Raw genomic sequence first — 24,144 nt, 5'->3', positions numbered from 1 at the left:
AAGCTGGATCATTATGAGAGGTAAAGCATTGAGTCATGATCCCAATTTTCTGATCCTGACAGTGAGACATGATCTGACAATAAAGATTGAATTACTAAGATAATGACACATTTTGTTGTCTACCTGTCAATTTTCAGATAATAGTTAAAAATCCCCATTCAAAACTGAGAGACAAAAGAAAATGCTTAACATTTCAAGCTTTTTAATTCAAATTTCATCTTAAATCATTAACTGAATTACATATTGATCAGCTGATATGTGTGATTCAAGCACGTGTCATTTCAGCCTTATTTGAAATAATAGTAATGTGAACTCGGAAAACATGAATATTAATTCATACTTCTTGGAGTGAAGTTCATCATCAGCTTTTTGTCTCCATTCATAAATTTAGTAACATAAATATTTGAAATAAGAAAATTGAAGTGCATACAAATATCATGAATAGAAGCATTTGTTTTAGTACAGTAAAGAACACTATTTTGGAAGCATGCCTGTGATAAAAGATGTTATATAATATGGAGACTACTACTGACAGAGCACCTGTCTCAGGAGACTATTCTTTGTTGTCTGAAGTGGTGGTCTCAAGACAGGTGCCACAGTAGTTGAATTTTCATCATTCTATCGCTCAGTAGCTATTTACTCAGCTGTCAAGTTACTTTATGCATCAGATGCACAAGAAATTTGAAGAATTGTTGCACCAGAAATGAGAATCTTCACAGTACAACCAAACGATCAGTAACTTGATTACCTACTTGAGGTTTTATCTACAACCATTACACATTCCCTGTCCCAGTGCTTTATTCTTTACTCATGACTAAATAACCCAAACTACTTCATCCAATTTTTACTTTTCTCTGAAAGGAATGTGAATAATGAGGTCATTGTAAACTGCGTTTTAAATATTCAAATAGACCAACTAAATTGACCTCTTTGCAATATTCTCTAAATGTCACTGTTGCTTGTTTTCCAGCCAACTGACATCCATCTACCCAGTGGTCTTCAGTATTACCTGGAATATGATGATCAGGGCAACCTGATGATGATTCGTACACCAGGGCTCGGGAAACATCGTTTTTATCGATCAATCTCCTTTGGGATCCAAAGATTCAGCTATCAGCCGCCCGATTATACACTTCCATACTTCCATGACTATGATGGAAATGGACACATTCTACAAATTATTTACCCAAGTGAGAACAGAAAAGTTCATTTCCGGTACAATCGCCTGTCACAACCAATCAGAATACTTCATGATGAGACTGAAATTAGTATAGATTACAACAGTGAAATATCCATGATCTCTTCAACAGACGTGTACAGTCGTGGTTATCACTGTGCAGAAAAATTTGAGTACCAGTCGTCACTCATCGAGTCTTATGAAGTCGGGTTCCCTGATGATTATCGATTACTTGGGGGTGCCTTTCGTTATGAGTATGATAACAACTTTAGACTAACTCGTATGACATCCGTATTTTCACAAAAGAATATAACTTTTAACATGGACTTCACTTTCGATGACAATACTGGCAAATTGAAAAGTATGAAGTCATTAAACTTCCAGTGGCCTCTTTCAGATAGACAAAGAATTTTTGATGAACACATCAGCATCATTAAAGAACACGATATGTATGGAAGACTTCAAAGTGTACAGTACGTATTCAAGAACAACATTCGTTTCAAAATGCAGCTTAATTATGATCAGGTGAATAGAATTCTGGGATGGAATCGTGTCATTGGTCAGACAGACACCGCCACTTTTGAATATAGGTATGACATTGACAGTAACTTAATTGAGGTTATCCAAGATGGCGCCCCTGTATGGAGTTATGGGTATGATAATAATGGTAACATCATTAGGATCAAACAGTATGGAATAAATCTGGAGCTTGAGTACGACATTGGTGATCGCATGAGAAAATTTAATGAGAGATGGTACAAATTTGATCAAGATGGCTTCCTGATACAGAGACATGATGAGGATCTTATGTTTGATGCTAATGGGCAGTTGCTGTCTTTAGCTCGATCAGGATCATATAAGTATTCCTATTTTTATGACAGCAGAGGTCGATTGGTCGTACAGAGAGACCGAGTAGGAAACATTATGCAATATTTTTATGCTGATGTGTCTAACGTTGACCATATCACCCACACTTATAACCATACAAATCTCGAGATGACGCAATATTTCTATAATGAAAATGAAATACTTATAGGATTTGAAAGACATGGCAAACTTCATTATGTGGCCACTGATCCAATGGGAAGTCCTCTTGTTGTGTTTGATGAAAATGGTCTTATCATCAAACAGATTGGTTATGATCCACTAGGACAGATCATGACGGACTCCAACCCAAATTTTGAGTTCACATTTGGATTCCAAGGCGGCATCTATAACCCTGTGACCCAGATGGTTCACTTTAGAAGCAGAGTGTATGACACAAATACGGGACGCTGGATCAGTCCAAATTACCGGGATATTCTGATCAACATCCATAACGTGGTGGAGAATCCAACCATGATGAATCTTTATCAGCATCAGGAGCTTGTTAACACGCATCTGCAGAAAAGAAAATACCCACCCACTGGTAAGTAGCACAGAATATTGCCAGTCAGTATGTAATAGTAGCATCTTGAAGAAAAAATCTGACATGCGTACAGTTTACCATATATACTTGCTTATAAGTCAAGTCAAATTGCAAACAGCAAAGATCTTGATCTGTGTAGCATAATGCACATGCAGACCATGGTATATGTTTTCTATTCTTCAAATATCTACTAACAAAGTGCACAAACTGCACAGACCCAGATCTTCTGGTACATTATGCAATGGTACATTGGAGTCTATGCAGTTTGCAATTGGAATTGACTTATAAGCATGTATCGATGGCATTTCAAATCAAATAGAAATGACCTAACAACAGCGCTTATTTAAAAAATGAAATTGATCAAACGTGCTGAATGAATTGTATCTTTTGTGTACCTTGGCGAACAAAATATTCATAAGTACTCCCTGACCATAATGCTCTTCATTTTATAAAAAGCTTTTTGTTATAAAATGGGTATAGTCATGGACTCCATTTCTTTCTTTAGTAGCAGTGAAATTATATATATCATGTATTCATTATACAGCTATCTCACTACAATTTGGTACACACTGGCTTCCATGGACAGCAGTATAATGGGGGAGTACCATATCATGTATTTCATTATCAGATGGCCTTGTAAGATGATATAATGGTTGGCTGCTGTAGACGTTATAATGAGTGTTGTATAATGTACTTCATAATAAGACAGTCTCACTATGAGTCAGTATACTGTATGGTTTGCATGGATGGCAATATAATGAGTGAGTACTGTATTAGGTACTTCATTATAAGGCAGTATAGTATGACTACCATGGACATTATTATAATGAGGGAGTACTGTATAGTGTACCTAATAAGGGAGTCTGACTATAAGGCAGTATACTCGGCCGCTGCCATAGACAACCTTATTATGAAGTATTAAATGTATTGCTATATAATTTCAAAAAAATTTCATTTCATTTGAAATGAGCATAAATGTAATATTCTAATTATGTATCATGTGAACACTCAAATACTATAATTCTATGAAAACTGCATTGGCTTAGCCAGATATTGATAAGATGCAGTGCTGTGACATTAGGCTATGACACAACTAGTATGATGTTATATATGATATTTCATATTGTGACATTAGGCTATGACACAACTAGTATGATGTTATATATGATATTTCATATTGTGACATTAGGCTATGACACAACTAGTATGATGTTATATATGATATTTCATATTATGACATTAGGCTATGACATAACTAGTATGATGTTATATATGATATTTCATATTGTGACATTAGGCTATGACACAACTAGTATGATGTTATATATGATATTTCATATTGTGACATTAGGCTATGACACAACTAGTATGATGTTATATATGATATTTAAGAGTATGATGTTATACTGTGACACAGCTAGTATGTTGTTATACATGTATTTCAGATTGTGACATTATACTATGACACAACTAGTATGTTGTTATACATGTACATGTATTTCAGATTGTGACATTACAATATGACACAACTAGTATGATGTTATATATGATATTTCATATTGTGACATTAGGCTATGACACAACTAGTATGATGTTATATATGATATTTAAGAGTATGATGTTATACTGTGACACAGCTAGTATGTTGTTATACATGTATTTCAGATTGTGACATTATACTATGACACAACTAGTATGTTGTTATACATGTACATGTATTTCAGATTGTGACATTACAATATGACACAACTAGTATGTTGTTATACATGTATTTCAGATTGTGACATCACAATATGAAACAACTAGTATGTTGTTATACATGTATTTCAGATTGTGACATCACAATATGACACAACTAGTATGTTGTTATACATGTATTTCAGATTGTGACATTACAATATGACACAACTAGTATGTTGTTATACAGGTATTTCAGATTGTGACATTACAATATGACACAACTAGTATGTTGTTATACATGTATTTCAGATTGTGACATCACAATATGAAACAACTAGTATGTTGTTATACATGTATTTCAGATTGTGACATCACAATATGACACAACTAGTATGTTGTTATACATGCATTTCAGATTGTGACATTATACTATGACACAACTAGTATGTTGTTTTACAGGTATTTCAGATTGTGACATTACAGTATGACACAACTAGTATGTTGTTATACATGTACATGTATTTCATATTGTGACATTACAATATGACACAACTAGTATGTTGTTATACATGTATTTCAGATTGTGACATTACAATATGACACAACTAGTATGTTGTTATACATGTATTTCAGATTGTGACATTATACTATGACCCAGCTAGGAAGATGTTATACATGTATTTCATATTGTGATATTACAATATGACACAACTAGTTGTTGTTATACATGATGTATTAGATTGTGACATTACAGACACAACTGTATGCTGTTTGTTCCACTGATTAGTCCAAACAAATTGCATAGACCCAGATCTGGTGTCATATTGGGTAGATGCAGTTTGCAGTTGGACCCTGGTGTCATATTGGGTAGATGCAGTTTGCGGTTGGACCCTGGTGTCATATTGGGTAGATGCCATTTGCAGTTGGACCCTGCATATAATGAGTACACATGGCACTACCTGGTAAACGAGTCGTGCATATACCAGGGATTTACAAATCCATTTGCCTGACTACTGGGACAAACTATTTATTAATTCAAGCAAGATTAGATTTGTATTGGAATTGAGAGAGGAATACAAGATATGAGAAATTTTATTTAACATCAGTGGTCTGGGTAAATAACAGTAACTCAATGTGAGCTAATTTACCGACAAGGGCTAAATGTTCAGTTCCTAATGCTCTGTGTTGTGCAGATTCTATTCCCTGTGATCTTGCCACAATGCGTACATCAGTACCATTATTTAGCATTTGTATGTACCGTAGTGCATACTTCTTACACATACCTGGATACAGTTTCTTTCATCTGCTGTACATGTCATTTCCATCAAGTAGCTAATGTCAGGGTCAACCTCACATTTTCTAGCACAAACATGATAATATGAATATTTACTATTTGAAGCAAGTTTTGACGAATAAGGAATAAACATTTAAATTATAAATTGTCAATTACTTTGTAATCATACTATTTGTATGTATTAGGGATTTGTAGACTCTGTGGTCCTAAGTTAGCCTAGGCCAGTGTATCAGATTGCCAATTCCAAACAATGGCTTTGCAAAGATCGTTTTGATGCACATTGCTGATTTTAAGGAGACTAGGTGTTAATTGCTAAAAAATTTAAGTTCATTGACAGGTGTGCTCATGTCTCCATTGATTAACTACCAGAAAGAATTTTTTTAAGGCTTGATTGAATTTAGGAAAAAGCACCCACAGGTGGCGTTTATACGTTGTTGGCATGATAGTTACAGGAGACTCGATATATATACTGCTTGGCAAATAATTAAATAAACAAATGTAAGTGTTCTCAAATTAGGTTCGCAGAGAAACACTCATGGACATAGCTGAACACATTTTGCATTTAAATACAAGAGGACACATTGCATTTATGGTGATTGCACTTAAAAGAACTAAAAAGTACTGCATCCACTAGGTGTAAGTGACATTCTCACTGATCAAAATTTCGTTGATTATCGGTGGTTAAATTACGATATACTAAGAATGACGTTTGAACATAAATATATTATATGACTTAATATTAAAAGTTGATAATTTTATAATGTTGATTAAAATGTCCAGGTTCTATCTACCCTTTTTGATTATAAAATGAGCAATATAGATACCAATGTTGATAGTGACTGTTTTCAGTTTCAGGAAATCGGGATCAGTTTTTGGTGTATTTTCTAGTTTTAAAAATTAGATCAATGCCTGACCCCACATTATAAGCAGGTTCATGAGTTATCAGGGCATGAGTTATTGAGGGAGTGCTGTAATAAGTGCAAACTATTAACGTTAAAATCATTGATCTCATCATCTGATAAACAGACAAGATCATTCAAACCAAATTTTGATTCACAAATTCAACCTGTTTTAGTTCTTTCAGAATGACAGAAAACACACACAAAAGTGATTTTGCAGGTGCTCACCAGTTATCATGTACTTTTGAGAGAGTGACACATGTAAGGTGAAGTTGTTTGCATTTAAAACATGCACAATGGAGAGAATGTTGCCACACCTCTATGCTACATTAATGTAATGTGGATGATATTTCTTTGGAAAATGTACACAATCTAAGCACAATGCTAACTAAAATAATTGCTCCCTTGTGATCCAAAAATCAGCCAGAATTAGTCTACAAGTACACTATCCATAGCAGCTATTAAAATAGGGAAAATTAATTTGCCAGACTAGGCAATAGCAGCTTCTGAAAGTGCAATGAATGAATTACCAAATTTATAAAATGTAAAAAAAAAGTTATTGACTCCTTTTTTTTATACAATTTACCTTTTAAGTTCAGGAAGTGAAAATGACCAAGTGGAGCTAGAAGTTTTTTGACAGGTGCACATCTTGAGTAAGGCCAAGCTGTATAATCTATAACCCATATTACACCCATCAATCATACACCAAAATAAAGGGAATTAAAGGTTCTTTGAACAATACCTAAGATATATAAGGTCTTTTTTTAAATAACCAATTTAACCAGTGAGGAAACACTTGGAAATTTTTCTTCTTTAAAATTCTAATCCTATGCAAAAAACGAAAGTGTAGAGTGCCACCTTTACTCAGAAAACTTTCCAGACTTTGTTGAAAGTTGCAGTTTAATCTAATAGCACCAGGACAATGTAGAGTGATGTTTTTCTATAGCATTCAGTTGAAACCTAATTCACAGTCACATATAGTGCAGCACATCTGTAACTGCATGATTCCTTTGCCAGAAGTACAGTTATTTTAAAAGTCATTTGTTTTTGGGGTTTTTCAGACTTGACAGACTGGCTTGATCTGCTTGGATATGACCTGAGAAGTTTGTCCCCAGAGGTGGCATATGATGGCACTGTACGTTCTCGGACTGGTCTACTGAGGGGTCCACAACTTTTGCCAGTGTCTTCAGCTTTCGAGTGTACGTTTCACCGTGATATGAACAATATGCTTTCAGTCTCCACAGTGCCTCAGTCAAAGATTTCCCCCAAACAAGGCCCAATAACAACCAGCCCAGCCCCAGTGGAGCCCCTTTTTGGATCTTATGTGATCATTTCTGCAGAAAACAATGAAATGAGGATGAAATTCCTGGAGAATGCACCATCATGGTCAAAGAAAATAGTGTCCATCTTGCTAAAGCATTCCGAGGTGTTGGATCTTAGGTACAATGTACAAGGTAGAGACATTTTATACTTAGTGAAGCCAGATTCCTCTGTTGTCAGTGATGAACTAAAACAACTTGGAATTCAAGGCAGTGCAGACTTTTATGAGAGAAAAATTAATGTGACAGTAAATAGATTATCCCACCAAGATGGTTTCCGCATACATGCATATAACGAAGTTGATGTTAGATTACATGGCAATTTTTCTGTGATAAATATTCGATATGGTAGTACTTATGATCATGAAAGACAAAGAGTACTCCGCCACGCAAAAGAGCGTGCTGTGCATCGAGCATGGCTACGTGAAAAATGGCTCATACAAAACAGCCTTCCCACATACCATACTTGGACTGAACAGGAGCAGCGTGAAATCCTGACGGGGGGGTATGCAGAGGGTTTTGATGTGGAATACATTCGCAGTGGGGAAGATTATCCTGAGCTTGCTGATGACTGTAATAATGTTAGATTTGTAAAAGCAAAAAGGTAGAAGTAAATTTCTAAGAGAGTGCACTATTATTTATCAGAACAACAATTTCTGTCAAGTCCCATAGTCATGAAATTGTGAACAATTCCAGTCAGTAAGGTTCTACTATTTTATGTATATACTGAAGTGTTTACAATACAATGCTCATTGACATCATCAACACAAGTAGATGGAGGATGTTGATTTAGATGAACAAGAAAAATCTAGCTTGTTCTAGATGATTGCTGGTGTTTGTTGAATGCAGAAAAATAAATTTGGATCCGTGATTTATTGTATATCATCCATTTACCATGTGTCAATACATCAATGTAATGCTTGGTCATATTTGGATGAAGAAATTGTCATCTGAATAAGGGCTTTCCTGTGTGCCCAGCTCAGTATGATTTGGATGAAAGGTTTGTGTAAAATTCATGGATTATAACGAAGCAGTATCACATGTAATTTATGTATCTCTCTTTTTCCAAATGTTATTAAGCTTGTCTTTAAGAATTCAAGGAAAAATGAATTTCTAGACATTTGATTTCATTTGCATAAACCTGGTCATCATTACTGTATCACCTGGGACATTTAGATTTTGAGGCATATACATCCCAGGACAGACGAGAAAGACTACTTTTACTTGATCTTTACTCACTATTTAAGATCAGCAGTTGTGGTTGTTGCAGATACAGAGATATGTACAAAAACAAACCCAGATATTTTTAATGCAGTGACTGGGATGGAAGTACTGAAAGTATCCATGTAGCTTCGTCTTTTGTTCTGATGCCAAATGGAAGTAAGGACCAAGGCAAAGGCTTTCCAATTGTCTTTGAATGCAGCATGAATAGTGAACATATACTGATGTGTAATTTGATTACAGCTATAATATTGTGGGGTATATAATATCCAGCAATATTGATACTTTCATAGAATGCATTACTTTGCATTATGTCATCAATATATCTTAACTAGAAGCTGTATTCATGTACATTTTAAAACGTACAGCTAATACTTTTCTTTGTGTGTTTTGTTTCTCTGATTAAAGGGTAAATAATAGGGGGACAATCATAATCAATTATGTCATTAGTCATTTGAACAGTGTGCGTGTGTGTGTGAGTGATAGAGGGGAGATAAGTGTAGGGGAGAGAATAATCTATCAGTGAAAATATATGTACACAGTTTGGCATATGCATATCATTTGTTGTTTGTATGTAAATTTGATGCAGCTTATAAAAATGATGGATCCATTTTCAAAGGTTATGATATTAAGCTATTTATAGTGAGGATCACATTTTATTGTTTTTTTTTTTATAAGTGTAACATTAATTGCCCCAGCTTAATGGCATTCAAATGAGCAAGCCTTGTGTAAAATATTGACAAAGTTTTCTAATGCAGTCTTTGGTTTCACTGAAAAAATAAGTTTTGCAGAATGCTAACTCTATGCACATATACAATACTTCACACAAGTCGATGAGGAGTGAAATATCGTCTGTTTATCAACAAGTTGGAGATGCCATATGAACTTGCTTATAAGTCAAATCCAATTTCAAACTGCGTAGATCAGATATGCCATCACATAGTGCACAGGCAGGTCTTGGTATATGCAGCTTGTTAGAACAAATCAGTAAGAAACAAACAACATGGACCCTAATCTGCCAGCACATTATGCAACAGCAGATCTGGATATGTCTTTCTGTTGTTGGACCTGTCTTATAAGTGGGTATAAAATGGTAAATAGATAAAATGTTTTTTAAATTGATCAGCACACCTGTTGCTGGTATGTAATATGTAAATTGACTGTGGTGTAGATGCAGTGTATTTTCACTACTATAGTATATACTGTATTGATTACTGTATTAATTACTGCATTAATTACTGCATTAATTAATTTTACCCAGATGCTAGTCATCATCAGTTGTTACAATCAATACAGTCAAATGTTTTTAATCAAAATGTTTAAGCAATCCTTATTTATTAGAAATGTAAATTAACTTTTCTCTTGGTAAGGCTTTAACATTACATTGTGGAAAACCATTATTAATAACCTTTTCCATTTGTCTGTATATCCATGAATATGTCTTGTAACCAGCTTACGTTTGCATCCCTTGCACATAATTGGATACCATTTAGCAGGTTTATTGTTCATTACATGTACATGTTTTTTTTTTTAAGCTTTGTCTTGTCCAATACAGCTGTGATGAAGTAATTTCCTCTCTTCCATCAATACTGCATCTCCACTATAACAGATTTTTGTAGGGAACGTACAATTATAATCTAATACACTTTAATGTGCACATTGTTTCATCGATCTAGATGTGCATTTAAGATGGGTTTTGTCATATCGATTTCTTTTTTGATAGAGATATGGCCCTTGGCAACTTAATGTGGGATCTTGCTTGTTATCCACATAGTCTTGCGACCCTTAAACATTATTAGATATGATTTTATAGGTAAATTGCCTATTTAATGTAGAAATGTCTTTAAATAATTGTGGCTGTTTCTATCAGAATGACTACATCTCTACAGCCAGTTATTATAACTAGCATATTTTGATGCTCTATGGTACATACACTGTTCTATCACCCTGTATGCTCTTTTTTTGTTTTCACTCATTAACTCCATATATGGTAGATTTATGGCCCTTGACAATAATGTCACATCTTCCCATTTTTTTCATAACTGGACATAATGCAAGAAATACTCAACATGTTCAATACAATTTGGTATGAACCGTCTCATCCACTTGCATGTATATGTGCCATGTATGGGGTTAGTCTCACTCAGAAGATGTAAGGCCCACCACTTGCTAATCCTCCAGACTTTTTACTTCTGCAGGACAACTTCCCGAAAATGTTTAGGAGGTCAACCATAGTTTGTATGTGGCTTCATTGTTTAGCAAATTAGGCGTCCATGACATCTTTTGCAGAAGTTATGGCCCCTGACTGCCATCTTCCTGAATTTTGTTTCCACAGTGTGACTTTACACATTTTTGTTGCATTTCAACAACTTTGGCTTCTTGCTTTATATTGATAAAGTTGTTCTGAACCTAAATACTGATGAGCAATTGAATGAGTAAAATTTCCAGCTTTCTTTTAGAAGAGTTATGCCCCTTGCCAGACTTGTATTTAAGAGCTGAAATTCTTTGTTTGAGGCCCCTCGCTGGACAATTTATAGATAGCAGCCTCTTTTGCATTGCATCCATCATAACCAATTCCAGTTTTATTCTAAGGTGCTCATTTAAGCTTCCAATTTCACACATTCTGCAATATTGTTGTAGACTGCATCCAAGTTCCTGCCATATATACCTGTAAGTTTGCAAGCAACAAAGACCCTAATCTGCCGTATCATAAAGTGCCTGCAGATTAGGGTCTATGTTCTTATGATTAATCTGAACAAACTGCATAGAACCAGATCTGTCAGCACATTATGCGATGGCAGATCTTGGTCTCGGCAGTTTGCAGTTGGACTTGTGTTATAAGCAAGCATATATGGTATATCCTATATTGTGAAATGTTTTCTTTTCATTTTAAGTTGATTTGCATCTTTACACAAATGATTATTGTCAAAAGTACATAAAGCTAGAGTATGTTGACAACTCTATGCACTAATACTGTATTGTATTATTCTGTGTTAAATGTTGGAAAAACTGTATGAAGAACAGTATGTAACTGTTGTAGTTATATTGGTCAAGCATGTCCAAACCAGGCCCATGGACTGCATGCAGCCCAGTCCTTCACATTGTGTGGTCTGCTGCCATGTAGCAGGTCATTTAGAAAATATGCATTTTAATTAATGCATATATTCCATTTTTCTGTATTGCTCTCTGATGATATATTTTATGTACCTACCACAATTTTAGACCGTCTTATTTAACCAAATTTTTTACAACCATATAAGAATGCTACGAGTGTCATGTAATAATTATGCTGATTTTCTTATTATTAAACTGTTCTTGGTCATGTGGCCTGAGACCTTAAACATTTTATCTATTTTGGGACCCAGCTATTAAAAAAAGCATTTTGATGTCCCTGTTTTAGATTGTTCAAGATAATAGCAATTACTCAGCCATTGCAGCCTACATTAAGTGTTCTTTACACAATCAGTCATGCAGAGTAGGAGACTACAAGATAGTTTTAGAATTGACTTTGTATGGCCAATCAAGGGAGCAATGGTAGCTCAGTTTGTAGAGTGCAGGATGCATAATCCAGTTGTTTCCAGTTTGATACCCACCCAGGTGAGCATGGGTCAGTGGCATCTCTTTGTCCTTGGGAATGATACATGACTCATTTTGTCATCAACATTTAGCCAATATTGTATCAAAAATGTAATGAAAACCAACAACAACAAAACAACTTGTGCCATTCAGTTAAAAAAAATGTTATATGACTGATCCATCAAAGTTGCTAATCTTCTATCTCATTATCTGAACATTTGTTCAAAATTGCCCATGTCAAATACTTTAAATGTTTGAAATTACCCAGCAAACCAAAACCGAATACTTGCCATCCCATTAGATATGGGTCAAGGAAAAGCAAACCAAGGATTTTTTTTAAAGGATGACCTAAAAGCATATTTTCTACAATGCTCATTGTTATTTCATTTCAGTCTTATTACCAGTTTGAAAGTTTACAAATCTGTTTTCAGAATTTAAAATAAAAAATGTTTGGCCAGATAATTTCCATTATTCTCTATCAATTTTACCTTAGTATTGTGTGATTGGAAGTTTTTGAATCCAACAAAAAAAATTGTACTCTTGCTACATTAGCCAAAGAAAAATATTTTTCAACATTTTTCAAAGCTTAACAACCAAAGCATGGTATAAAAAGTGAAAAGTTGCAATTCTTTCTATGCCTATTCTCATAACTTTATTAAATAATCAAATATTTCATTTGTTTATACAGTCAGATTATTCTTTTCATAATTATATGTACAACCAATTATCAGTGTTCAACACTTTATTATATCCTCTTTGACAAAATATATTGGCAGACTATATTTTTCTGAATTGATGTTCATCACTAAATTCATTAAAATGTTAAGAATTAAATCAATTACCAAGTCAAACTAATTGGAAGAGTCTTCCCCTCTTAATTTACTGTGCAATCAGCACTTGTTTGGAAGCAACATCTATAGCAGACATTTAATCCTTATTGTTTTGTGCCAAATATTTATATTATATAATAGATTTTGTACTTTCTAGTCTTTGTACTCTGCTTATTTTTACATTTATTTTGATGACATTTTTTTATAAACAAATTTTTTTGCTTTTGTTATACATGCAACTATTAATATAATCTGTACAGCTTTGTTGTTTTGTGTCCAGCTATGGAACAAGTCTCCAAATCTTGATATAGTGGATTTTTTTATGTAACTGATGTGAATTTTAATCAGGTTTCAGTTTAGTGCAATTTGACAACTTTCAAACCAAGGTATTAAATTACTTGGCCTGCAATTGACTGATAGGTCACTTCCCTTTCTGTTGGAGATTTACGTTTCATAGTAGGTATTGTTTGAGGGCTCTTCTATATGAAGATACCAGGGAAGGTACAGTTTTTAAAAATACATGCCTGGGTACTATGATTCTTCAGAGTTCATATTGCATCTATGGATGCCTACTCCACAATAAACTTTCCACCCTGGGTCCAAAGCATATTTGACTGTAACAGTCCTGATACAATACATAGTGGTTTTCATATATGTATGTTTTATATGACATTTTTCTTCATCTTTAAGCTGACAATGCTTTTGATATTAATAATCAACATAATTTTATACACAAATTTATAACAGTAGATTGACAGCTTTTTAGTTAACATAAAAAAAAACCATCAATTTAAGCTCAGAAAAACATCTTGGCTAGATACTGTATATTAAATATCTGTAATGAAGAAGCAAGTCCTTCCTTGAAAGGGAGAGAACTTGTACAGTGCACAATATAAAAAAGGATTAGTCACCTCTCCGAGGCAATTATTGACTGGAGGGTGGTTGTTATTCAGATAACTTTGTTGAAAAGCACATAGCATACTGTTCTTGCATTATAGTGTCCATGTTAGTGATAAACTAACAGAAATAGATCTTGATTTTATTCTGCATAACTGTAATATTGATAACTGTGAAAGCTTAAAATCAAGTTTAAATTAGAGGGCATGTGAATGAAAGCTAATGAGAATGTAAATAAAATTTGTATTTTTGGTTGCAATATTGCTCTTGTGTTATTACTTAAAACTCCATCATAGCTTTACTTCTATATTTCCATGCATATAATCATTGTGGGTGAAATAGATTCACTCGACTGGCACTTGTATTTACTGCTAATTCAATAAACTGTGTACTGTCCATTTGCTTATATATTTTCTAAATACTTAGATGCCATACATCTGAAATTTATTGATACTACTTGTGAATGTCATTGGAATTAACTTCATATTGTTATAAATTTACATGTAATAATTAACGAGATCAAAATTTAATCAATTCTAAGTCTTTTTTTATTTATATAAGCATTTTTGTTTACACCCATAATGTGGAGTTTTGTATTGTGTTCTGATGTTGTCCTTTAGTCTTTTCCCCCAATTTGTTTGTCCACACTAATCAGAGTTCTTAACCATTTACTGTTAACAAATTTTGACAGTGGCTTTCATTTTTGATATGTCCAAAATGTCAAGGTCACAGGGACTGATAGAAGGAAAACTGTATCAATACATGTATATTAGATACATTAACCAAACCCTGCAACAGCTTGCATTTGAGATGACTTCTTTCAAATTTGGGGTCAGATATTTCAAGGTCAAGGTCACAGTGACTTTAAGACAGAAAAATATGGTTGTCACATGACATCTCTTATTGTTTTTATTGCCTACTTTGACCAAACTTAATGGTTGGCATTCGAGATATAAAAAGCTCCAACTATTCATTTTGTTCCTATGGTCACAAGGACTGAAAACTAGGATAGACTTGTTTCCATAAAATTCATATTAAAGATGTTTTAACTGAACTTTGTAGACAGTTTTTATTTGACACAAGGAAGACACCCATTAACCTGTAGTTGAAAAGTCGAGGTATATAGACTGAAAGAAGAAAAAAAAAACACCCAGTTTCCAAAAAATATATTGAGTCCCATCTTTTACTTTTATGAAATATTGTGGATGGTTTGCATTTGAGAAAAGAAAATGCCCATTCATTTTGGTGTTAAGGTCACAGGGACTAAAAACAAGGTAAAACTTACTTCTGCAAACCTCAAATTCTGAACCACATGTCTGGAGTAAACTTTGTAGATGGCTTATATTTGAGACTAGGAAGACACCTGTTAATTTGGGTGTTCAGAGGTAAAGGTCAGAGAAAATGAAAGAAGAAAACAAGCTTCCACAATATATTTAGAGTTTTATGTCTTTTACCATGACTAAAATTTGTTGATGGCTTGCATTCAATACCGTGAACACATTTATTGATCTCACATTCTAAAGGTCAAATTATCTGACCAGTGAAAGGGGCTTTGCAATGAAAGTAAAATACTGTTTATTGTAGGTGTATAATGTACATTTTATGGTATTCATATGTATGTATATATACACTTTTGTATCTAGGACTCTTGTTTTACCAGGATACACTTTTATATTCAAATGTACATTGTGGCTACAAGTTATACCAATAGCTGTAGACTTGTCTTGTGTTACTGTATAGTGTCATTCATGATTATAAAGGTAAATCTGTATATTCATTAAAACTTCATAAAGCAATTTTGTATTTTGAAAAACTGAAAGTAAAATCATGCGTGAAAGCACCCAAGTTGTCGTTCATTTTTCAAACTTTAGTGTCAAACTTTAGTGAGTACATATAACCACTACTGTGCTGCAAAATGGTATTATATGCAGCCTATCTTTATGTATTGGACAAACAAACCACTGATTGCAGGTGCTGTATACATTTTTTTTTGGACCCTGAAGTGAACAATTTCAGCTATATCAATTGCTCAGGCAATGACTGCTACTATTGCCCATCCACCCAGAGGAATTCATGTCATCAAAGTAAAGAAATGAGCATTACCTTATACTCAATGGATTAAAATACACAAATTACCAGTTTTACAATGTACAAATTACCACTATAGTTTATTCAATAAGGCTGTTACAGGTGTTTAGTAAGAAAAGCATGAACCACTTGTTTGAAGAGGAATAATCAAATTAGTGTTGCCAGATACAGAACTGATAACCCTTTTGCTTTTACTGTAAGGCTCAAAATAAACTGCCTTTAAATGATGGACTTTGGGAACAGTAGCAAGATGTAGAGAGATATTGCAGCCCAACCCAGGCACAGACCTGTGTGGGTTGGTTTATGTCCAGATTTTGGTAGTAAGCTCAGTGGAAATGGTCAGAGAACCAGACTAACTTTACATGGTACCTCAGATGCTTCATACTACCCATATTTTTTATGAAAAAGGCCAGCATGATCAAGCTTTTGCTGGATTTTTTTTTTTAAGTATGATCGGAAATGCCCACCAAATACATTAATGGTGACAATTTGCCTTGCTAAAAGTCCAAACAATTGACAGAAGTAACAGTATTCATATACTTGGCATTACTTTAATTTGCAAAACAAACAACAACAACCAACAAAAAAGCAACCATTACATGTATTTGACATTATGTAGGGCCAATCGAAGCATTGCCCATAGCAGGAGTGATGATTGCTTATTCCACATTAATGAAATAAATATTATGTCATGTTAAGAGTAATTCCTTGAACTCCATGGAGCCTGGAAATGAAGGTGATTAAAGCCAAAATGTACTATACTAGTTAGTTGAATATAATGTTGCCTTTGCTGTATTAGGCATACTAATAAACTGTTCAAATGCAAGTTTTCCAAGTTGACAAAAGCAGTACACGATATTTCATTACACATTACTGAAAATTGGACCAACTCTTGGGAAAATATGAATTGCTTAGAAAGGCATTTTTGGGGTTGGCAAGTCTGAAAAGTCCACTTGCTACCAACTTCTAAGCAATGGTTCTTCTGGTAAATGGATCTGCCTAAAGGACCAATTCATGCTATATATATATATATATATATATATATATATATATATATATATATATATATATGTGTGTGTGTGTGTATTCATGTGTGTGTGTGTGTGTATATATATATATATGTAAGTATATGTTTATATATATATACACACACACATACATATATATATACACACACACATCTATATACACATCTATATATATATATATATATATATATATATATATATATATATATATATATATATATATATATATATGCTTACACACATCTATCTATACATACCCATATCTATTTATACACACACACACACACATATATATATATATATATATATATATATATATATATATATATATATATATATATATATATATACCTTTGCTGAGACTAAGCTTACATGGGGAGAAAATGAAAATAAAAAAAGACTTAAATGTTCAGTTGTTCCAAGTACCTAACCATGAGTTAGAAAGCAAGGGTTTTGGAAATATGTTAGCAAACAAAATCACAAAGATAGAATAGTGAATGAATATTTTATTGTAAAAGGTAGATTCAAGATCATAAGCAACTATTTTGTACACTTTTTATTTTTGTTTTGTATCAGTTGTCATAGGCTGAAAATGTTTGATGTTTGGCATGAAAAAAATTCAACTCCCAGAACCATGACAGAATGTATTTAAACTTTGCTATGCCATTCCTCACCTCAACAGTGAGTTTATTTTAATTGTGTCTGGCCACTCGGCATATCATTAGATTTACGTAATCCTGGGGTAACAGTTTTATAGATTATCTGAATAAAAAGATGCTAATGACTCATTAAATAAATAGTCAAATCGTATCTTGGTACAATTTATCATACTGCAATAAAGACAACCAACTCTGACATTATTCCATGTTTAAAACTTTCCAATCCAACTGGCATCAAAAACTGGAGTATTTCATTTGATTTATACGATTAGATGGGTGAAAAAATACACAGTATGATTTCTACAACTAGATGGGTGAAATAAGATACAATTTGACTTGTACAACAAGATGGGTGAAAAGAGACAATGATTTCTGCAACCAGATGGGTGAAATATGACACAATCTTCTTTTTTCTACAACTAGATGGGTAAAATAAGACGCTACAGCATTATCCTTTACTTGTCCTTTCTAAAGTGTACATCCATACAAAAAGATGGGCTGTTAAATTTCAAATATCAGATCATGTTATTACACAAATATGTATAGGGGCAAAATCTGATGGTCGAACATTATCTATGCTCACAGTCAATTCTAAACAGTACATCCAAACTGAGAGATAGACTATTAAACCTGAATATTACATAAATATGCAGCAAGGCAAAATTCATGGAAACATTTATAATGTGTCAGGCTTCAATTATGGATTTTGACAATGCCAGTAATTCACAAAGTCAACACATCCAAGAGTCTGTCTGGTTAGTTAAAAGAAAAAGAAGCCAGGTAATATCACAGATAATTGTCATAAGATGAAGAAACAAATAAGCCATCTTGCATGGCAAATATTCACTTATCAATAAATTCTTCCTATTCTCAGTTTCCAAGTAGGCTATGCAGTCATATTTTCCTCTGCATTCAGGTTCCAAGTAGGCTATGTAGTCGTATTTTCCTATTCTCAGATTCCAAGTAGGCTATGTAGTCATATTTTCCTCTGCATTCAGGTTCCCTTTCTTTTTGTGTACAAGATTTTTCAAGAAAAATTCACCTGCAAAGAAAAGTAATAAATCCAACATCATTCAGCTAATCCGATAAGTTTTCCTGTTGAGATTTTTTCCCCTAAACCATCCATCAGTATCAGTACAGGTTTGGTGAAGTACGAGTAATGATTTATTTAATGTAAATTTCAATCCTAATTCATTTCCTCTTGCATCAAGCTACAACTGACCAATGCGGCAAAATAATGTACAATGTCATTGGAAAGTAGCTAAAATAGAGATATTCTTTACATGTAATATCTGATGATATAAGAAACAACAGTTTACATGTATTATTTAAAGATATGAGGTCCAAAGTTGTCATTGTAAAATGCTGATAATAATAATAATGATAATGATAATAATACTAATTATTATTATTATTATTACATGTAAAATGTGATCTGATAACTGGCTGGAAGATGGATGTATTGTACTCTGTTTTCATGACCCAACATTTGATGATGTAATTTATTACCCTGGGGTCCACTCATTTTTTTCTGTGGACAATTAATGTGCAATCATCAATTTTCTGTCGTTCTTTTCTCCCATGAAATATCATCCATCTCGGAAGAAAGTAAAATTTCTTGAAAGCTCTTAAAATTTATGTGGCAGAAGACTGTTCAATATTTCTGGATAACAAATATGTAATGTACTAGCTTTGCATCTTTAATGTGGTAACCATAGTTGAATTCTTGGTCCTAGTAAGAAAATGGGCAAGCAATTTTATTTCATCTTTAAGGTAAACCCACAGATAAATATAGCTATCAATATCACGATTCCCACCACTCCATCAATTGCAGGAAATCGGTCCATATAGTTGCTTATTAGATATTAAACATGTCTTTAATAAAGCATCAGACTTAGAGAAACATACATCTAACCTGTCCCAATTTTATGAGGAGAGGTTACTGAAGTTATACTAATAATGATGCCTTAATTAAAGTGAAACAAAAAACCCAGATCTCAATCCTACCCAGAATAAATGTGGAAGTGTGATACCAGCTATCTTTATATATGATAATTATTGTCTCCAATATGTAATCTAATCTCTCTGGCCTAATGTCAGCCTTACTTTGCCAGATTATTTCCAACATGCAATCCAACTCAGTTTGGCATATTGTCAGCCTTATTTTGCCAGATTATCTCCAACATGCAATCTAAACCTATATGGCCTATTGTCAGCCTTACTATGCCAGATTATCTCCAAGATGCAATCCAAACTGTCAGCCTTACTTTGCCACTGGTTATCTAAAAACCTAATTTTCTTGGTTGTTGTTGTTGTTGTAGTAGGGTTTAGCACCATTTTCAGCACAAGATAGGCTTTACATGGCGACCAGTATAAATGGTGAAGAACCCAGGAAAACCCAGAAAGAACCACCAACCCACGAGAAGCTACCGGCAAGCTTTCTCACATACCCACATTTGCCGAGCCCTAGACTCGAACCCACGCAGACACAGGTGAGATGGCAGTGATCCGTAATTGTGAGCGCTCTAGACCACTCGGCCCCCCCCTCCCCCCCAATTTGCTTGGAGAGTGGGCTTTAAATTAAGCAGTCAGTTAATAAGACATGTTTTTTTCTCTCTCAAGAAAACATCCTTATTAAGGAATATTTAACAAATAAAATACTGGATTGTGATAGTGTATACTGCAACTTTTGCATGAAAATGTATAAATGTAAAATGTTAAGAAGCGTTTGTACCGACCTCAATTACACTTCCACGTCAAGAGGTCATTATACTACACATTATTTATTTACACACCTGCCATGCTTATGGCAAACAATATACAGGTGAAACTAAATAGGAATTTCAAGAAAGAACACAAGATCATAGTAAGAACATCCTTAATAAAAAGGATACCCAAGTCTCTAAACACTTTATCCTCCCTGACCACAACACAGGCTGATACAGAGCTGTCTCGTAGCAATATTTAGCAAACACCGAAGATTATTGAATACTCCAATTACATACTCTACACCTGGTAGGAATCAACATATTGGTTTAACAATATACCCTAGCTTGTGTCAGTGACCTTGAATTTGGACCTTTTGACCCCAAAGTCAACTAGAATTTTTTTGTAACTTCATGTCAAGCTACAAACTAGATCTGGTCATGGTATGTGGTCAAAAAGGTAAGTTACTGCCATGAAACCAATTTGCTCTTATTGGGTTTATGGTGACCATGACCTTTGACATATAAACACAAAAACCTAAAGACTTCAATGATACTTTTAGTGCTTTAGTGCAAGCAATCTACAAAATGTGATCATGGAACTAGACCAAAGTTGCTGTTAACCCATTTTTGGGGTGCAATAACCTTATCCTTTGATCTCAAACTCATAGGCTTCTTCCTTACCTTGCCAGCTCTTCAAAAAAACTTTGGTCAAGGTATATTGTCTAGAACTAAAGTCATTTTGCAAAACTAATTCTTCTTTGAGTTGCAGTGACCTTGGCCTTTTGCCCCCCGAAATCAATAGCTTATTTATTACCCAAAGTGTAAGCCATCAACAAATTTTGGTGAAGGTACATGGCAAAGAGCTCAAGTTTATGTGTAGCAACCACTTTTTATTTTTCATCTCTAGTAACCATGACCTTTGACCTTTTGATTTAAAATATCAAAAAGATTTTGTGCAGAAACCATTTTTCATCTTCAGCCACAGCTGTGAACTTTGATCCTTTGACCCCAAAATCAATCACTTGCTTCTTTAATCCTGGTGAAAGCCAATGGAATGTCTTTCCTGGTCTAAGATGTGCAATTTGGTGTTTTGATTTGGACGTTTTAACGTAGCCTTTGCAATTTTTCAGTCATATCACTATGATGACCCACTCATATTGTTCTAATACCAGTCTGACCAGTCCCAACACTAACTTCTTAATGTTGAGCACCAAGCAAGGCACTTGCTAGTAACATTTTTGTAAGTCTATGGTATGACTCTGCCAGGGTTCGAACCCACTACCTTCTGCATCCAAGATAAATGCTCTAACCACTTTGGCAACTATGTGGAAACATTTTTTAAACAGTTACAGTGACTGTGACCAATGATCTTTTGAATCCATAATCAATAGGCTTTTTGTATCACAAGTGCGGGCTATGCCAAAAGTTTGGTAAAGATAGTATGAAATTTAAGCTGTTGTGCAGAAACTGAAAAGGTAACAGATGGACAACTTAAACATGCACTACCTTTTGGCAAGTGTATAAAATTGAGCTCTGTGAAACATGGTTTGATTGCTTGCACCTCATGCTGGGATATCTGCCATCTATATGCTTGATAATTTAGTTCCCCAAATAGTGGATATGTGCACATGATATCAAATATATGTATAATTTGCCATTTTTACAATGCAATTTAAAAAAGAATTATCCATTAGTAGATAAAATCTATGGAATATATTTTTTGTAATGTGGGCCATTTACCTTGGTTTCACACTTCTTTTTCTTTGAAAAAAAAAATTCATAAAGCTAGAAAACTAAAACTTGAAGTAATAAGGGGATCTCCAAAAGGTGCCACTCAATGTATATTTACTTGAAGTAATATGTGGATCTCCAAAAGGTGCCACTCGATGTAATTTACTTGGCAGGGCATTAAGCAGACATAATTCTTCTAAGTGATGGCATACAATGAAGGAAATCAAACTCATTCAAATGTCAATATAAATGCACATGACAACTTTGGCTGAAATTTAATGTCCTTTAGCAAAGTTATGATGTGGAAAAGCAAGGTTACTCATCGATATTAAGCAGTTAGTCCAATTTTGTTGAAGTTTAACATGTATTCATTAAGTTATCTTGCTGAAATCAAAGTTGGGAGAATAAGCAATCAGAGGGCCATATCTCTTCTAAATGAGAAATATTACATTGGAATGTTTTAGTGATGCAACTATGTAAATGGAAAACAGACAGACTTTTTTATATGGGGTAGAGAAAATGAGAAATTTCTGCTAAAGACGGAAATGGTAACAGAAAGAAGTACTTTGGTATTGAGAGTGTGTGCATGTGTGTTTTGGATTTTTAATATAGCTTTAGCAATTTTAGTCATGTTGCTATGGTCTGCAGTGTGACAGTTTTATAGTGATGTCCAACAGTGGGGCATCATGCCACAGACATTTAGCATCATGTCCCACCCAGTCACATTATCTTGACACCAAGGTGACCAGTCCTAACACTAACCTCTTAATGCTGAGTGCCAAGCGAGGCAGCTACTAGTACCATTTTTATAAGTCTTTCATATGACTCAACTGGGGGTTCAAACCCATGACCTCTTGCTTCTGAGGCAGATGTTCTCACCACCAGAACTATATGAATGTTTTGGGATTGCATAACCAAATATGGATCTGAGAAATAACCCCTGCAATGGGGAACATAAAATTCTGAAAAATATATTAACATTTCAGACCACTGCCTATGGGCTGTTGTACAAAAAAACCTCCCCAAAAACACCTTCCTAATAGTCTGTGAAATTTTACAGATTGGAATATGATCACATACATATGGAGAACTTCAAACATTTGTGTTCCAAGGTTAAGGAAATTCGGTATACCTTCCAATACATTACATTCGGAGTTTTTATGATAGTATTCTGACATACAAGAAGTTTTAGCAAGGAAGGAGCAAAAGTATATGTCAATAGCCAAAGCTGGCAAGACAGCTCATAGACAAATCTTGCTCTGTGCATCATATTAGAATAAAGTCTACTTACCAGCTTTGAAGGAAGACCTGACAAGAGGTCCACTAGCTGTGTATGCAAACCCCAGCTTATTCCCCATGTCTTCCCAGTACTTGAATTTATCTGGGTGGACATATTCCTTCACCTGATTAAAACAACAAATCAATGAATCAAGACTTACTTCGAAAGTATGTAATAAATAGATGAATGTAATAACATGCTTCACCCACAACTCAACCAACCAAGTGAAGGACCAATCAATGCATCTCTTTCTATCTACTCCTCCATCTTGCTTATCCAGTACTTCATTCTTTCTTTCTTTCTATTATTAATCAAATAAGGTCAGTTAGCCTTGTTATGCTTCAGCAGTA

General features: G+C 34.1%; 2 protein-coding genes across 10 annotated transcripts in view; one reads left to right on the top strand and one right to left on the bottom strand.

Moving 5' to 3' along the window:
- The window catches only part of LOC149796957 (teneurin-m-like), a 432,723-nt gene extending 416,582 nt beyond the window's left edge, over positions 1-16,141 (top strand). For all 9 annotated transcript variants that reach the window (XM_089961631.1, XM_089961633.1, XM_089961632.1 and 6 more), the window contains 2 exons: positions 971-2,585; positions 7,520-16,141. In XM_089961631.1, coding sequence (XP_089817757.1) covers positions 971-2,585; positions 7,520-8,385 — 2,481 coding nt within the window. In that variant the 3' untranslated portion in view covers positions 8,386-16,141. The remainder of the gene's footprint in view (positions 1-970; positions 2,586-7,519) is intronic.
- A 1,767-nt stretch (positions 16,142-17,908) lies between these two features.
- The window catches only part of LOC149796956 (lipoyl synthase, mitochondrial-like), a 43,842-nt gene continuing 37,606 nt past the window's right edge, over positions 17,909-24,144 (bottom strand). Inside the window, exons 10-11 of the mRNA XM_089961629.1 lie at positions 23,807-23,918; positions 17,909-19,118 (exon numbers count right to left, since the gene is read on the bottom strand). Of these exons, the coding sequence (XP_089817755.1) occupies positions 19,045-19,118; positions 23,807-23,918 (186 nt within the window). The 3' untranslated portion in view covers positions 17,909-19,044. The remainder of the gene's footprint in view (positions 19,119-23,806; positions 23,919-24,144) is intronic.

Source organism: Sinohyriopsis cumingii, chromosome 6 (genome assembly GCF_028554795.1).
Source record: "Sinohyriopsis cumingii isolate HCF-2022 chromosome 6, ASM2855479v2, whole genome shotgun sequence".
Classification (NCBI taxonomy): domain Eukaryota; kingdom Metazoa; phylum Mollusca; class Bivalvia; order Unionida; family Unionidae; genus Sinohyriopsis; species Sinohyriopsis cumingii.
The sequence above is the reverse complement of the archived record's forward strand: the minus strand, read 5'-3'. Positions and strand labels throughout refer to the sequence as shown.